Here is a 17,335-nt window from a genome sequence, read left to right on the forward strand (position 1 = left end):
TTCACTTCCCCATGTTGCCAAAACAACCACCAGTGTGGTCACTCCATTGCAGTCCCCTCTGGTGACAAGGGCTGTGTTTTCATGTCATGGGCAACATCTCACAGAGAGGATTTGCTGGACCACTCAGGACAGGAATGGGAATTAATAGCATGGATAATAGAGAATAAATCAACAGTAAATAGCAGGATTATGAATTAATAGTGTTAATAGCTCAACATAAATGGCCCTGTTTTTATAAATGACAACATATCCAGACAGCATTTCCAGACATATATTCCCCTTTGTACTCTTTTCTTTTTCAGTTGAGAATGCAAAGCAACCTTGAAGTTAGCAGATTCTTCCTTAGAACATTATGTCCTGAATCTCTGTTTCACTGCTAGTAACAGATTTTTCTGTCTGCTGCATAAAGATGAATCTTTTTTTTGCTTTATTTTGAAGTAAAAAAACCTTTGATAATGCAAACTAATCCTTTAATCCTACAGGAGAAGAAATCCCATTGGTTTGTGACAAAGCTTGTTCTGTTTGGATGCTCTGTGGTGCCTAATAACAGATCTGACCTACAAAGCAGGACTCTGTGATCAGGCAGCTGCCAATGGCACAGAGCTGCTCACAAAGTGCTGCCTCTCTGATCTGCCCTGACACTGATTGACAGGAGTGAGAATCCAGCTGGGAACTGGAAATCCCGGGTCCCACTCGGGATAATCTGCCTGGTGTTGGACTGTGTGCAGAGGGAAGGGCTGGGAGAGCCTGTGATTAATAGTTAACACTTGGTTTTTGCTGCTGTTCCAGATGACAAATGTGACCAAAGAGCACTGCCTGGAGATCATCAACAAGTTTGAGCCGTGCCTGGAGAACAAGAAGGAGGGAGCCCTGGGGATTGATGGTAAGCTGCTGGTGCAGGGAAAAGGCAGCTGCTTCAATGCTCAGGAGAACATTGCTTTTGCTTGCATAATACATAGTCATAGATTTTTGTCATGCTGTACAGTGTGCTTCCAGTCTTTTTGGTTTCTTAGTATCTATTATTTGCTGAGGAACCTAAAGGGAAGTTGGGTCTCTTTGGAGGAGTTTTGGCAAGTGCATAAGATGAAGCAGCAACCACTGAAGGTCCAGATGGAACTGGATGAGTCTTTATTTGTGCTTTTGGAAAATACAGTAGAATTCAGTTGCATCATTCCTGCAGGTATTTTTGGAAACCCATTAAGTGTTACTAAGAGGAGTGATGTGCTCCAGAGTAAATGTGTGAAGTGGGATGATGGATTGGAATCTGTGGGGGTCATGCCTTCCTGCCCTTTGCTGCTGAAGTCTTCACTGTGAATATATCCACGCTGTTATTTTGGGGACTGACTGTAAATCCTTTCCCCTAAATAGTAAATCTTCTGCCAGATCTTATTGAATCCAAGGAGAGAGTACATTCCTCAGGCATTGGCTTCTGTGCAAAAGTTCTGGGACCTCTGGAAAGTTAGTCCTGCACATTTCTGTGGGTGTGTTGTCATCCCAAAAAGTGGCAAAACAGAGGTTGTTTGGTTTCCTGCATGAAGAAGTGGGTAGTTTGTGGTATAGAGTGTAAAGTGGGGGTTTTTTTCAAGAAATGATGGTTGCTGAGGATGGATTCAGGTCTGTTCTACTTCCAGACTAAACTTTCAATTTATTTTAAAGCTTATTCTAATGCCAGTGAGGGATCAGTTGACATATTCATATTTTTATTTTCTGGTCTTTACAGTCAGTTGCAGTCACATAAATAATGAATAATCAAGTTCATTATCTTGCCTTCCTCATAACTAGAAAAGTAAGACTGGGCTTTTTAAACTACTGCAGGTTTTCCTAAAAAAAAAAAAAATTAAAAAATCTGTGCAGTTGCTTTGCCTAAGAATGGATGATAAAACAGTTGAGAGTTTATGTGTTAGGATAAGAGAGAATCCAACATGGGGACATTCTGCTGGTGTCTGCTACAGATCTCCTGATCAACAGGGAGCAGGTGAGCTTGTTTGGAGGCAACTGGAAAAAGCTTCAGCACTTCAACCACTCCAGCATCTTGCTGGAAGTGCAGCAGAATGGAACAGGTCTAATCTAGAGGAGATTTCTGGGCTGTGTTGATGATAACATCCAAACAGAGGTGATGAGGAGCTGGCAGGACACACTGCTGGGGTGGTGCTGGCAGGGGAGAAAGAGCTGCTTCAAAACATAGATGTGTGTGTGGATGTGGATCATGTGTGTGCATGTGCATCACGTGTGTGCTCGTGCATCACGTGTCTGCATGTGCATCACGTGTGTAGATGTAGATCCCTCCTCCAGCAAACAAATCAGGTGCTGCCTGGGGGACTGAGATACACCAGCCATGGAAGCTGGAGCTGCAGGTTTATTCCTCCCATGGGTACAGCCCAGGCAGGAGCATCCTGCCCACACCTGGCAGCACTTCAGCAGCAGTAAAATAATGGTGCAGTGTTCTTTGTCCTTTCTTGTTCATTTGTGGGTCTGTACTGCCTTGTGTCCTCAGCTGTGCTGGACTTTGTTGTGAAGCACCTTGGACTGGCCTGTGACAATTGGATCGTTCACAAAAGTCTTGCAAAAGCCCCCTTACCTTTGCCTGCTGATCCAAACCCCCCTGTGCCAGTGCCCCTTCCCCGAGGTGTGAGCTGGAGACCCACAGCACACACGGGATCTTCACTCCCTCCTGTGTCTCCCTCCTGGGACTGACAGATCCAGTTGGTGTGAGCTCACCATAACAGTCATGAGCTCACCATAACAGTCATGAGCTCACCATAACAGCCATGATCTCACGTGCTGACAAGTGCCTAAAGCAAAGCCCAGTGGGTTTTCAGCAGCTGCCCTGCCCGGGCTGGGTGGGGTTACCCGTGGAGCAGCCGCTGGGTTTGCAGGGAGAGGAGCTGATGCCCTTCCCCACGTGGCTGTTTGCTGACACACACTGTGCTCTCTCCCCTCGCCATGGCAGCTGCTCTCCCTTGGTTGCTCCTCTGTTTTCCCCCTGGCTGTGTCACTGCTTTGCTCGTTGATTGTGGGGCCTCAAGAGCCTGGAATATTTGTCTGAGCCGAGTTCCCTGCGCTGTGTCCCCGTGCGCTGTTCAAAGAACTTTGGCTGCTATTTGTGTTTATCACCTCTTTTCCTTTAATAAAACTTTCATCAGCACAAAATGTATAGCCTAGAAGAACCATCATAAAGGTGACATTTTATCTTGTCACAGTCAAAGGAAGTGCGCTAAGCCCTTCAGAAGTTTGGCAGGATTTTACACGGGCACTGTTTTATTTATGGAATGAGTGAAATGTCAGGAGCATTAGCAGTCTGGAAGCAGAGACCTGTCGAATAGAGGGTGGCAGCAAAGCCACAGTGGGAATGGGAATTTGAGTCTTTCCTTGGTGGTGAATGGAAAATATCTGGGGGCTGCTTGGAGTGGCAGTGACAGTGTTCAATGTTAGCCTGAACTGTGGCAGTGTCTGTGTGTGTGCACAAATGTACACTGGGGGTCTGAGAGCAGCAGTTTCACACGAAGATAAAATCAGAACTTGCTAAAACTTTGTTTCTCACCAGCAGTGGTGATTGCAGTACACAAATGGTCCAGGTGCTGGTGTCTGCAGGGTTTACAAGCATCCCACTGCTTTGGAAAACATTCCTCTGGTCCATCACTGAAAGCCCTGCAATTAATTGGTATTTTGGTGTCAAGCCTGGAGTGAACTTTAGTGTCTAAAGTGACATTAATGCAGTTCTGCAGATCTCCCCCTCCACATGCATGTTTGTGCATGAGGTGCCGTGTCCAAATTCCAGGGTGTAGCTTGTACAAGCCAATGTGTGTTGACATTCTTCTGGTATTTTCAGGAGAAAGAGGGGAGAGGAAAGTACCTCCCTTGTCTCAGACTGTGTTGGGCCACCAGAGCTGTCTCCAGGCAGTACAATACCACAGACCTTACAACACTTCACTGAGGAGCAAGACCAGGATATGACTGCAGATCTCTGGGGGCTTTTATGTGCCGTGTGATTTGACATCCCAGCAGAATCTTTTGACACAAATTGTGAGCCTAAAGAGGAAAGGCAGAGCAGGGAAGGCGTGCAAAGCAACTGGAGATTTCCTGAAAAGCAGTAACCACACTTGCTCATGGTGACTGCTGGGGTGTAGTGGTGCTGTTTCTTTATCTTACATGTTCATGAATGTGTTGGTGAACACAGGGATGCATTTTTAGGCTGGTTTCAGGGCGGTTCCAGCCACAAAAAGGACAAAGCTGTGTTATTGACAGTGTTGTTTGCTGGCAGGTTTCACCAATTACATGCGGAGCCCCTCAGGGGACATCTTCAACCCCGAGCACTACCACGTGAACCAGGACATGAGCTACCCTCTGAGTCACTACTTCATTACCTCCTCACACAACACCTACCTCATGGGAGACCAGCTGATGTCCCAGTCCCGGGTGGACATGTATGCCTGGGTGCTGCAGGCCGGCTGTCGCTGCGTGGAAGGTAAAGGGTGAAAGGGAACAGTCAGTAGGATCTGTTGTTTTGTTCCTCTGCAAAGGAAGAGTCCTGATTTCTGCAGAAGGCACAGTGGTATTGGGTAGAGGGAAAAGCCAGGGCAACGGTGTCTTCCCTTCATAAAGAACAACAAAGCTGTGCTGTGATATATTGGACAAATTTTGTTGAGCCTGGAAATAAGGCAGAGGTCTGGGGAGTGTGTCCTGTCACAACACTCCTCAGCACTGCTTAAATGGAATTTTTTTGCTTGGGGCTTTCTCAAACGTGTGGTCACAGGAGGCATCAAGGCCAGGGAGCTCCTGCTGAGGAAGGGTGTTCAGCACAGTGGGGAGGGAGGTTCAGTGGGGTGGGAGGGAGCCTGGCCCCTGCTCTGGCTGTTGCTGCAGGGAATTGCAGGGTCTCAGAGTTCCACAGCTGGTGGCCCCAGGGTTCCCTGTCTGATGGGGGTGTTGTTTCTGTCCTACAGTTGACTGCTGGGATGGGCCGGACGGGGAGCCGATTGTCCACCATGGATACACTCTGACTTCCAAAATTCTCTTCAAAGATGTGATTGAAACTATCAACAAATATGCCTTTATCAAGAATGAGTATGTATCCAGTGTGCCAACCTCTGGGTCCCAGGGCTGTGAATGGGGGTGTTCCTTGGCATCCCTGTACAGGCAGTGAGTGCAGACCCAACCTACAGAATTCCTGGCAGAATTCTGGGCTGTTTTCTGAGGGGAAAGCCCTCAGAAAGCAATAACAAGGCAAGGCTGAGTAGGGCATTCTGCACAGAGGGGTGGGGCTGGCTTTGCTGCTGCGGTAGAAGGTAAATTAATTTATCTCTGTAAAAAAGTTTCCAGTTGCTTCCCCAAAGCAGCCCATCTGCCTTTATGAATAGAGCTAAACTTACACTTAACTTTCTGACCAGGTGAACTTATTCCGAGCCTGAAATTTTGCAGTTTACCTGAAGACAGGGTGAGGAAATCAAAGGAAAGCTGCCAGCAGGATGTATGGCAATGCTTCTGAAATTGTTCCCTTCTTAAAACCTTTGCAGAAAGGTTACCTGGGACCACGTCATCAACTGGGACAGTTGTGTCCTGCAGACATTGGCTGGCTGAAAGCCTTATTTTTCCTGATGAGGAGCTAACGAGGGCCAGATGTCAGGATAGACATAATTGGTTTTTAGTTAATGAACCCCTGATAATTCATCCCTACAAAACTGCATTGTGCACCGGCTTTTGTGTTTATCCTGAAAACTGCATCATCTCTAAGCAGAAATCCATCTTCAGAGTGGTTTTACCAACCACACTGGAGTAGGTGTTTCACAAATCTTCCTTTGATCTTCCCTTTCAAACAACCAGGCATTGTTGTTCCTTGGCCTCAGCCTGGAGAATCAACAATAAATGACAGCAGTAAAACCGAGTCTAGAAATTATACTCACTGTCTTTGTAGCAGAGGCTTTGTCTGCAGGCTTGCTTGTGTAACACTGCTCTGTTGCTGATTACAAAAAGACTCATGGAAGAACTGACACAACAGGTTCATCACTTGGTTGTTGGAAGTGGGAAGGTGAAGACAAAGCCCCTTTGGGGATCTGTTCTTGTAGCTTTTATTTACTTTTCTGTGTGCAAGTACAAAAGGTCTGAAGCACCAGTTGGAGAGGAGAGCTGATGGCACTGGCTGTTTGGGTTTTCCTTGTGAATGGCTTGCTGGATCTCTGGTAGGAAGTGGAGGTCAGGACTGAGCAATGCAGGAAGGTGACAAGTGTACTCTGGTAAAAAAAATGCAACAAATCACATTGCAGAAGTTTAATTCTCCTGTGCCTGTCAGAAAATCAGTTCAGATTCAGAACAGAAATCCTGTTCAGTTTGGAGGGAGCAGTGGGGTATCAGTCCTGTGCCCACAGGGATTTATCTCCCCTGTGGGTGTCACAGGTGGTGCTGTCACAGCAGTGCCCAGGCAGCAGTAACCCTTCTCCTCTCTGTGCTGTGAGCTGAGTTTGCAGCTGGGGTGGCTCTGTCTGTTCAGGTACCCCGTGATCCTGTCCATCGAGAACCACTGCAGCATCCTGCAGCAGAAGAAGATGGCTCAGTACCTTATAGAAATCCTGGGAGACAAACTGGACCTGTCCTCTGTGCACAGTGATGACTCCACAAAGCTCCCTTCGCCAGCAAGTCTGAAAGGAAAGATCCTGGTCAAGGTGAGCACCTGCCCCACTTGTCCTGTCCCTCCTTCTGTTTGTGGGGATGGTGATTCCTGCCTGGCTGTCCCTTACACCCCAACTTCAGCCCTGTCACAAAAGGCAGTCCTTGAGAACTGGTACTTAAGGTTCTGAACAAATGTCTTCTCCACCAGTAAGAGCCTGGTTGCATGCTTTGAATAATTTTTATTAATTTTTTGGAAAGGTGTGATAGCAAGAGCTGCATGAAAACCTGCCTGTGTGATGGTTTTATTTTGTAGGGCAAGAAACTTCCAGCCAACATCAGTGATGATGCAGAGGAAGGAGAAGTTTCTGATGAGGACAGTGCTGATGAGATTGATGATGACTGTAAACTAATGAATGGAGATGTAAGTTAAGCTGAATGTAAATGGACATCAAGGTTTCCCATCCCAGTGAGAAGAAACCTTGTCTGAGTTCTCTGGAATGTGGATGTGGTCTAATCTTTGGGATTCATCACAAGTGTTTTGGGTTCTAAACCTTCGTGGGGACAGATTGGACAAAAGCAGCAGTTCATGTGGTTGTGTTCCAGGTTTGGAATTTTAAATAGTCATATCTCATGATTCTTCATTGCATCATAGTGTTCTATCCCTCAAATGCAAAAAAGAAACAAAGATATTCTACTTATGTCAAATTGTGGTCATTGTTACAGAGCATCCCTTTGCTTAATGCTGGGCTGAGCTGATTTTTACTGTAAAGAGGTGTTAAAAAGGGAGAATACTTTAATCTCTACTTGCTTCAATCTGAAAATCCCTTGTTTCTTCATCCTTTTCAAAAGGGTGGGTTTTTTTGTTTGTTTTGTCCCTTTAATCTTCTGGCGAGTGCCATTGCACCTCACAGAAACAACATAAATACACAGCAAAACCATTTAATAACATAAACCAGATTGCCTTGGAGAGAGATTGCATTCTCAGCCCTCTCTCCCTCAGGCTCTTTCCTCATTTTGTGTTATGGATTTCATCCTTTTCATCTAAAACTAAAAGAGAAACTTCTCCTTCACAACTTCTTTGGGAGGAAGACTACCAAAGGAGAGAAATAATGGCTTTGTTTTTTTCAAATTATTACATTTTAGCATATCACTTTTTTACAATTTATCACTAATTTGCAGCATTGTCTCTGTTGCTGCAAGGTTTACTGATGCTTCAAATCTGAGATTTGCTACACCTGGTTTGCTTTCCAAACCAGATTTTGAAGAGCTCAGGAAATCAGAGCTTGTTTCATGGCAAATGTAACTGGGAATTCTTTAGGCCCACTGAGAAAAACACAATCTGTTACCCCTCAAAAGCACTGGGATTGGGAGTGGAAAGGAAAACTCTGGATTTCTATTTTTGTTTCCCCCCCTTCCTCACATGGGACATGATGTAACAACGAATTTTCCATGAAAAAGGGCTGATGGAATAGAGCAGAGATTTGACTCAATAGGTGCTGCCCTGTGTCAGTGCAGTGCAGTCTGGGGATCACCTCAGTAATGATTATTTCTGGGTTAGCACATGCCTGGCTTGGAACAGATATTACATCTGAATAGCTCTGCTGAGGGTCAGTCTTGCTTTAATTAGAACTGTTTCAATTACTTTTTTTTAATGACTGTTTTCATCACTACCTGGTTTAATGATTCTGTTCTGTCTGTAGGCATCTGCTAACAGGAAGAGAGTGGAGAACATAGCAAAGAAAAAGCTTGACTCGCTGATAAAAGAATCCAAAATCCGTGACTGTGAAGATCCAAACAATTTTACAGTTTCCACTCTGCCATCATCAGGAAAGGCTGGGCTGAAATCCGAGAGTAAGAAGGTGAGCATGTTTTATTGTACTTGTGTTTTATTAGTTTACTGAATCCATATATTATTGACTTCAGCTTCGTAGCTGAATTCCTGCAGTTGATAATGATGCCAGGTGAACATCACTGTCAGATACACAAACTTTTTTTTCTTGCTCACACAGCAACTGGAGCATGAAATGTACACGTGAAAGGACTTCTCAGCAGAAAGACTTTGATTTTCCATTATAAAAACTGCATATGAAAGTTGAGCTTTTTTTTTCCCTTGGCTGTCTATGTTCCCTGCATTTACATTTGTATTTTAATTTTATATTAATGCTAATTTGTAAAAATGCACTCAGCCCACAGACTACACTTCATGAATTTGAGGCATTTTCATTTTAGGCTTTGTAATAAGCCAGAAAAAGCTTAAGAAGATTGTTCCATGCAGATGAAAAGCAGTGGAGATCTGCCAGTAATAAGCAGGTGTAATAACCAGGGATTAAAAATAAAATAAGGATGAGAACTAAAAATCAGCTTCCCAAAACATTCTATGACTTGAGTTTTGTATGGAGTTTAAACATAATGATTTACAGGGTGTCTCAGACAGTTGTTTTTGTAAGAGCCACTGCAGGGCCAGGACCTGGAGAATCCTTTAGCCCAGCGCTGTGTGTGTTAAAATCGCCTCTCTGCTGGTGTTCAGCTGCTCTGCCTGCAGCACTCAGTCTGATCTGCTCTGTTCTTCTGCCTTTGCTGCTGCAGAGCAAACTGGAGGATGATGTGGAGCCTGGGGAGGATTTCAGCACCCACAAGAGGCACAGCCGCTCCCTGATGGGCAGCTTCTCCAAGCGCAAGGTGAGCCCTGCCCCGAGCACTGATTTCTGCAAGGGGAGCCCTGCCCCAAACCCTGATTTCTGCAAGGGGAGCCCTGCCCCAAACACTGGTTTCTCGGAGGGGTTTTTTCTTTGCACACAGTGGAGAGGAATGTCACTGCTGCACTGCCTGCAGCACCTGGCTCCCAGGCTGCTCTCTGAGCACACGGGCTGGGGAACTGCATAGCATGGTGCATAACACACAGTTCCAATTTCCATGAGGGTCTGAAAGCATCCAGGGTCCAACTGAAAAAACCAGAAAAATTCATTTGGATCTAACTGAAAAACCCACAAAAATTCATTTGGATCTAACTGAAAAACCCACAAAAATTCATTTGGATCTAACTGAAAAACCCACAAAAATTCATTTGGACCTAACTGAAAAAACCCACAAAAATTCATTTGGATCTAACAGAAAAAAACCACAAAACTTCATTTGCACCCTTTATCTGAGGATTTGTGCTTCCTTCATAACAAATCTCAGACCTTGGGCTGAGTTGTCCCCATGTGCTGCAGTACTGAGTGTTATAAAAGCTGTCATTTTCCATTTTCTGTAAGTAACACGCTCATTGGCATAACAAAGCAGAAATGTATCCAGCTGCTCAAACCTTGATCACACAGTTATGATATTACAGTTTTATTTCCCTCTGGCACAGAAAAAAGGAAGCAAATTGAAAAAAGCATCGAGTCTGGAAGAGGGTGAAGACGACTCGGATTCTCAAGGGAATTTAGCCAGGAGCTCTGTACATTACAGCAGGTTTGTTAACAAGTGATTGGACAGTTTTGTTTCTAAAAAAGATAACTTACATAATTGCACCACTAAATAGGTTTGCTTCAGGTCAAGATGCCAATTTTGTTGGAGGCTGCAGGCATCTGGTGTATGGGTAGAGAAGAATCTGGTGTATGGGTAGACACAACATCATCAGAAGGATCTCTTGGTGCAGTTCAGACTAATTAGCAAAGCACAGTGGACCTTTTATGCATTTTGAGCTCTTAGTAGCTCATATATTTCTTTGCCCTGATTTATTTTAAAATACAAAAGATGACATTTATCCCTTAATTAGCGGGAAATTAATTAGTCTTCTCTTTCTAGGATTAACCGACAGAAGAAAACAATGAAGCTGTCCAGGGCCCTGTCTGACCTGGTGAAGTACACAAAGTCTGTTGGCATCCATGATGTTGAAAGTGAAAGTAGGTTGAACTAAAAGTCTGCTGAAAATAATTGCTACACAAAGACATTGAAATGTTTTTACATATCTGCTTATTAAAAGAAGACTTCTTAATGAAGATTCAGGTTATTCAGCTTCATTTTCCCAACCATAACAGCTCCATTAAGCACAGCATTTTGCTGTGATACCAGGAAAGCACAGTTCCCTCTGAGTGACAGGTACTCGAATGATGCCTGATGGTTAAAAGGAAGCAGTGCCATGTAGTTTTGCAAGCTTTATCTGGATAATAAATAAATAAACAAGGAGATTAGCTCTAATCCCCTCCTCTCTCCCCTGCAGTCTCTTCCAGCTGGCAGGTCTCATCTTTCAGTGAAACCAAGGCCCACCAGATCCTGCAGCAGAAGCCGGCGCAGTACCTGCGCTTCAACCAGCACCAGCTGTCCCGCATCTACCCCTCCTCCTACCGCGTGGACTCCAGCAACTACAACCCCCAGCCCTTCTGGAACGCGGGCTGCCAGCTGGGTGAGCTGGGCACGGCTGGGGGGGCTCTGCTTGGGGGGGTGTTCCAACAGGAGCTCCAGAGTCACCTCTCAGAACACTCAGAGTGCTCTGCTCGTCCTGCTTCACTGGCCACTTGGTCCTCCCTGGTGCTGTCTCTGTTGTCACCTGGATTCCCTCAAACACGTGTCCTACATCCAACTAGTTGTGTGATAAATGGAGACAAATGAACTTCTCAAGTGCAGGAGGACCTCAGAGCTGAGCTCTTTTGGAGAGCTCCTCTCCCTGAAGATGTGATATACGTCACATGAGAGAATTCTTTTTCCATAAGACACTCAAGTTTTTGCATCTGAGAAGTCAAATCTGAATCTGAATTTATTTTTTTTTAACAGTTGCACTGAACTACCAGTCAGAGGGGAGAATGCTGCAACTCAACCGGGCCAAATTCAGTGCCAATGGGAACTGTGGCTACGTCCTCAAACCAAACTGCATGTGTCAAGGTAAGGCAAACGAGCCAAAGCAGTGGATCACTCACTGCAGGAGAAGATTGGGTGTGGACCCTTGTTAGAATTTGTTTATAAATGCATTTCTGATGCTAGAAGCAAACAAGCCAGAAGGTATCTGTAACAGAAGTCATGTGGCACTTCTTTCACTTTATGTGACTTCCCATTCTTACAGGTGTCTTTAATCCAAATTCTGAAGACCCACTGCCTGGTCAATTGAAGAAACAGTTGGTTCTAAGAATTATCAGCGGTCAACAACTCCCCAAACCACGTGATTCCATGTTGGGAGACAGAGGAGAGGTACTGGACAGTCGGTTCTTGTGTTGCAGAAGTTTTATTTCCATATTGCCTGGGCTAAGGGTGAGGATTTCACCTTCTGCACTTATCTGTCAAGAGTCACAGAACATGAGTAAATTGGGTCATTGCCATCCTTAGAAGTGAAGTTTTCTTCACTTCTAAGCACCACAGCAGTGGTTTGATGTTTTTCCTCCAATTGTCAACACAGTGTATCCAGGAGAAACAAAAACCAGAGAGAATCTTATCAACATCATAAACAATTACAGATGGCTCAGGACCAGTAATTACTGAGACATTAAAGTGCAATGCCCCCATTGTAAAAGCCACGTGTTTGAGTTTCATCTTTGTCACTCATTTTTTTCAATATTTGTTACATTTTGTTTTTCAGATCATAGATCCATTTGTTGAAGTAGAAGTTATAGGCTTGCCTGTGGATTGCTTCAAAGAACAAACCAGAGTAGTTGATGACAATGGTAAGATTATCTGGGGTTTCATTATTTTAATGGCTGAAACATCCTCTTTCAGGCAAGTTTTGTCCATAAGGATTGGAGTAGATAGGATTTGGTGCCTATTATGACAAAGCACTGAAAATTTGATTTAAGCATTTTTTATGTTAATTAGACTTGGATCTTGAATTGTTTGACTAAGTTGGTAAAATGTGCTGAGGGTCTCGGTATAAAACAAGTCATTGGTCTTCTCACTGGGTATGAGAGAAGAGTGTTTTGAGCTTGCTGTGGTCAAAAGTAAGTCAGGTTGTTCAAACCCCTACTGAAAGCAAGGCCAGATTTAGGTAAGATCCAACTCTGTTCCTTGCAAATTCTCATGCTGTTGTTGTGTCTCCTGCTGGATCCAGAGGCAGTGCTGGGTTCTGCAAGAACAGGATCAATCTTTTGGGAGAACTAGAATGGCACTGCAGTTTGGGCATTCCTTAGGTAGGCAGCCTTCTCTCTTCTTGTTCTTGTGACTGAAATCCCTGAAAGCTGATCCTTCACCCCGAGGTTTTAACCCCATGTGGGAGGAGACGCTGGTGTTCACAGTGCACATGCCAGAGATTGCCCTGATCCGGTTCCTGGTGTGGGACCACGACCCCATCGGGCGGGATTTCATCGGCCAGAGGACAATAGCATTCAGCAGTATGATGCCAGGTAAGAGAGGGGGGCAAATCCCAAATTAAAGGGCTGGGACTTTTATCCTGGGGTAGCTGAAGGTGCAAATGCTGGATTGAATTGTGTGCATGTGTCTGCTGCAGAAGTTTCTAGTTAGAGCAAGAGACTGGAGTTTGGACCCTGAGTTCTCTGCCTTGGTCCACCACTGACTTACATGGGGATGAAGACTGAATCAATTAACTCCAGACTTTTGGGACTAGATTTTCGAAAAATGGGTAATTCTCTTAAGCAGAGTGGCTAAATACTGTGGGCTCAGCAGGCTGCCACAGAGCATCATTACTGCAGTTACCTCCTACTGCTTTTTCCTCCATTTCTTTACACCAGTTTTTGAAAACCACCAGAGTTTTCCTTGCTCTTATGACCATTAGTAATAGTTTAATACAGAACATATAGTTACTCATTCTAATGATGATATCCAGGTTATTAAATGCCATTTTCTGACAGTTTCCCATTTCTGTTTTCAGTTCAGTCTTCTTTCATGTTAAAGCTTCTGTGTCTATTTTTCTTTCCTTTCAAAGCAAAGAAGAAAGTTTGTGTTTAAGATTTAAAGCAAACATCCAGTCTCAATAAACTGACCTTGGACAAAATGTTTGCACTCTTAAAAATGGACTGTAAGTCCCCAGGAGAGAATGTGGTAAAGTTTAAATCACGGGTTGACAGCAGCAATAACAGAGCCTGGATAAAACAGGACATGGGGTTTTTTTATATGAAATCAAAGGGGCAAGAAGAAACAGCAGTGAAGTTTGTCAGTGGTGTGACTCAGGTACCTGAGTGTGGCAAGGGGATGCACAGCCTGGATGCTTTTTGTGAGGAGGGGCTGGAAAAAACCTGCTTGCCTTCTCTTGCTGTTTGCAAAAGGAGAGTCTCCTGATGCTCCTCCTGCCCCCTGTTCCCACTCAGCTCTGCCCACTCTGTTCCAGGTTACAGACACGTGTACCTGGAAGGCATAGAAGAGGCTTCCATCTTTGTCCACGTGGCCATTAATGACATCTGTGGTAAGGTGAGTGCCTCTGGGGGGGTGAGACACAGCTTGGGCACGGGAAGGAGCTCACGGGGGTCTGTAGCACACCGGGGAAGCCCAGGGGGTGAAGCTCCAAGCCAACAGATTTGTTCACTCAGAGTAAACTTCATCTCCGTGCTTGTCACGGTGAGACCCTTCTGAACATCCACAGAGATGAAGAAAAATCGTGGGGAAAGTTCCACCAGAGATTCTTGCAGTGCCTTTTTGGGGAGGCCACGGGGGAAGGTTATTTCCTTGCAGCACACACACATTTATCTAAACCAGTCTGGTTGTGTCCAGCCCTGGAGGTGCACCTTGCTGAGCCAGAGCTGCACACCTGAACCCTCAGTGCTTGGTGCCTGCAAAGCTTGTGCTGTAAAGGCTCTGCCTGATGCTTTCGCATTTTAAATTTAATTAAATTCTTCAGGGTTGTTTGCTTGGGGTTTTTTTCCATAACAACACTTAAAATGCAGAGGAAAAGTGATCCTTGTAATAGTTGTTGGGCATATTTACACTCTTTGTCTGTTATTAAGAGTGTGTTTTCTTCACATGCAGGAAAAATACAACTCAGGGTCCCATATCTAAATTCCCATGAAGGTAAAACCCTGAATTCAAATTTTTCCTAGGCCAGCTAAAAACGAGACAGCTTCAGTGCTCGCAGGACACTGGATTTAGTGCCTTCTGCGGTACCAAAGTCAATGAAATTCAGGCAGCAAAGCATCTTGCAGAGCCCTGAGCAGCCCAACCCGAGCTGATCCCGCAGCGCAGCCCGAGCTCTCCGCGGTACCGAGGTGCAATTCCAGCACCGCGACTGCAGGAGGAGGCATCCAACAGGCTGGGAATTCCCAGCTCCTCCTCGGGACGGGCGTGAGAGCCGTTCTTTAAGAGGAGGACAGCCTTCTGAGCTGCTAAATTTCAATCCCCGGTTAGTTAACTGCAGCTGCCAAATATTACACAGCAGCGTTGGATGGAAGGGGCAATGCTCTTAATCTTTGTGAATGTTTTAAGTGTTTTCAAGTCAAATCTTCTTTGGTGATATTGCAAGGCATTCTCTCTCCTTTTCTCCTGACTTTGCTGAGCCTTTCATAATCATTTGCTCTTAGTGGCTTCTTCGTGAGCCACTGGGTGGTGATAAAGTTTGCAGTAGGGTGACCTGCCCATTTAAACCTGGGCAGCTATTTTGAGGAAATAAGATTTTCTGGGTAGTGTTTAAACAACCAAAAGGCCCTTGTGTGTCATGGTGTCTCCTCCTGGTCCTTACCCATTACCCTCCAAACTACTGCACTGATCTGTTTTTCCAATTGCTTTACTCCCCTTTCATGTTCTGTTAGACATCCCTTATTGCTTCTCATTATCACTGCAGTCTCTTTGGGTTGGCTGGTGTTAAGAACCTGCTGCTGTGCACTGACATAATTAAAATACAGGGATTTTGAAGGAAAGCTGATTTATGGTTGTGTTTTTTTAATTTATAATTTTTAATAAAAACTACTGAAAATATGGGACAAATATTACACAGCCCTTTCTGCTTTGGTCTCTCTCAATCACTTTCTGCTTTGATTTTTGGTTAACAGGGTTCTGTCAAAACTAGAATTATTTCTCTGTTTCCCCTGTCTTAATTATGGGCCAGTTAAAAATCAACCCAGGTATCAGCCTGGTTTTACCATTTGTTAATCCAGAGACTCTAATGCAAACAGTAACCTTTGGGGAGTTTTTATAAATGGAGATATCCCACCAGCTCAGAAGCTTGATATTACTAAAGCAGAGTCTTCAATTTTTTCTCACCTTCACTTGTGTGTAGCTGAAATCCAGATTGCTTTGTTCCTTGCAGAGGCTTTTCTCTGTTTCTGTCTCTTCTGTGGTCTGTTCATGTATTGCAGAATTTTGGTGGTTTTCTAGGTGTGCCTATCTCTGAGATCCTCCCTCACCGTTATTTTGCCTTTGCTCTGTCTGTTTGTGATTTCAGTGGGCTTCTCTATGTCAAAAAAGTCTCCTTTTAGAAGCAGAGCGTTTTTAGACGCCTTGAAGGTACCCCCTCCTGTCCGGGGAGGTGCAGTGACACCACCACACACCTGCATGCCTTAATTGGTAGCTTCATTAGCATCGATGTTCCTTTATTAGCATTTTCAAGCTCTTCAACCCGTGGAACATGAGTTGTGACATTTGACTCGCTGGGTCATTGGCAGCCAGAGAGCCCTCCCTGTGTGAGGCAGATCCAGGGTAAAATCCCTCCATCCCTCTCTCATTTGTCCGAGTCTCTCCCTCTCCTGCCTTTTCTCTCAAGTGCAATAACTCAAACCCCTCCTTTCCGTGGAAAAGAACATTAACACTGAACGTTTGCTAAATTGTGGAAAAGCCTCTTGTGCTGGTTTTCAAGTCTCCCCTAGAGAATCAAACAGCCCTGCAGCAGCTGGGCTGGAAGCTGCAAGCACAGTGTCCTGGATCTCCCTCACAACTGCTCTCTTTTTGGTTTTTTCCTTAGTTTAAAACTTTTTTTTTCCCCTAAGTTAACCAAATTTGCCTTTGGGTTCTTGAATCACTCCACTGATTCAAGCAATAGTGTCCAGCTTAACAAAGCTGCACCAAACGAGCCAGAATGAACCTGGGGCCCTGCACTGCGTGTCACCCATTCCATCAGTGCTTTCCTTTTCTTTTTGGTGGATATTATTTGTGTGTGTGTTTGTGTGACAATTTTTTCTGGGTTTTGCAAATATTGTCTGATTTTTATAGCAAAAATTCATGTACTTGCCAACTTGTCTCACAGTAATCCAAGCAGACTGTTCATTAACCTGGCTCTCACAGAAGGTTTCACAATATTTAAATTACAATTTCTTTGCCTTGTATGGGAAAAATCAATCCCAACCTTTTTTATCTTATCCTGAGGGCCATTATAGGTCTCTTTTTAATCATGTGCTACTCACACTGGAGATTGGCACGTGGTAACTAAACTTCAGTCAATTATAAAAATAATATTGTGAGTGCTTTCACTGGGCTGGGTGTCAGCAAATAAACCTCGATGCCACATGGCAGGTTGGGCAGGACATGGGGGGGATAAAAGCAGCTTTTAGCCCGGGCTCTCTGCACAGGGCAGCCAGTGCCTGTCCATTAAGCCCTGCAGGGCAGAATTGGAAATGCAGGAACATGCACTCAAATGTTTATTTGGGGGTGAGAGACCATTGTAATTTAAATGAGACATTTCTGCGCCATTGTTTGGCAGCGCAGAAACGTGACCTCACATGACATCCCAGGGCACACGCTGAGCTGACAGGCAGTGCCAGCGGGCTGGGATGCTGAGCAGGGATGCTGAGCAGGGATGCTGGGGAGGGATGCTGAGCAGGGATGCTGAGCAGGGATGCTGGGCAGGGATGCTGAGCAGGGATGCTGAGCAGGGATGCTGAGCAGGGAT

The 17,335-nt window shown here is 44.8% G+C and overlaps 1 protein-coding gene across 1 annotated transcript in view; it reads left to right on the plus strand.

The window, feature by feature from the left end:
* PLCH2 (phospholipase C eta 2) overlaps nt 1–17,335 on the plus strand; it is a 71,949-nt gene that overhangs the window by 45,829 nt on the left and 8,785 nt on the right. The window contains exons 7-21 of the mRNA XM_027702147.1: nt 790–883; nt 4,262–4,465; nt 4,944–5,064; nt 6,485–6,656; nt 6,917–7,024; nt 8,304–8,462; nt 9,190–9,282; nt 9,956–10,056; nt 10,393–10,490; nt 10,808–10,990; nt 11,359–11,466; nt 11,645–11,769; nt 12,155–12,239; nt 12,765–12,911; nt 13,853–13,932. Coding sequence (XP_027557948.1) covers nt 790–883; nt 4,262–4,465; nt 4,944–5,064; nt 6,485–6,656; nt 6,917–7,024; nt 8,304–8,462; nt 9,190–9,282; nt 9,956–10,056; nt 10,393–10,490; nt 10,808–10,990; nt 11,359–11,466; nt 11,645–11,769; nt 12,155–12,239; nt 12,765–12,911; nt 13,853–13,932 — 1,878 coding nt within the window. The remainder of the gene's footprint in view (nt 1–789; nt 884–4,261; nt 4,466–4,943; nt 5,065–6,484; nt 6,657–6,916; nt 7,025–8,303; nt 8,463–9,189; nt 9,283–9,955; nt 10,057–10,392; nt 10,491–10,807; nt 10,991–11,358; nt 11,467–11,644; nt 11,770–12,154; nt 12,240–12,764; nt 12,912–13,852; nt 13,933–17,335) is intronic.

Source organism: Neopelma chrysocephalum, unplaced genomic scaffold, assembly GCF_003984885.1.
Source record: "Neopelma chrysocephalum unplaced genomic scaffold, ASM398488v2 Primary Assembly neopelma1_180, whole genome shotgun sequence".
Taxonomy (NCBI): Eukaryota; Metazoa; Chordata; class Aves; order Passeriformes; family Pipridae; genus Neopelma; species Neopelma chrysocephalum.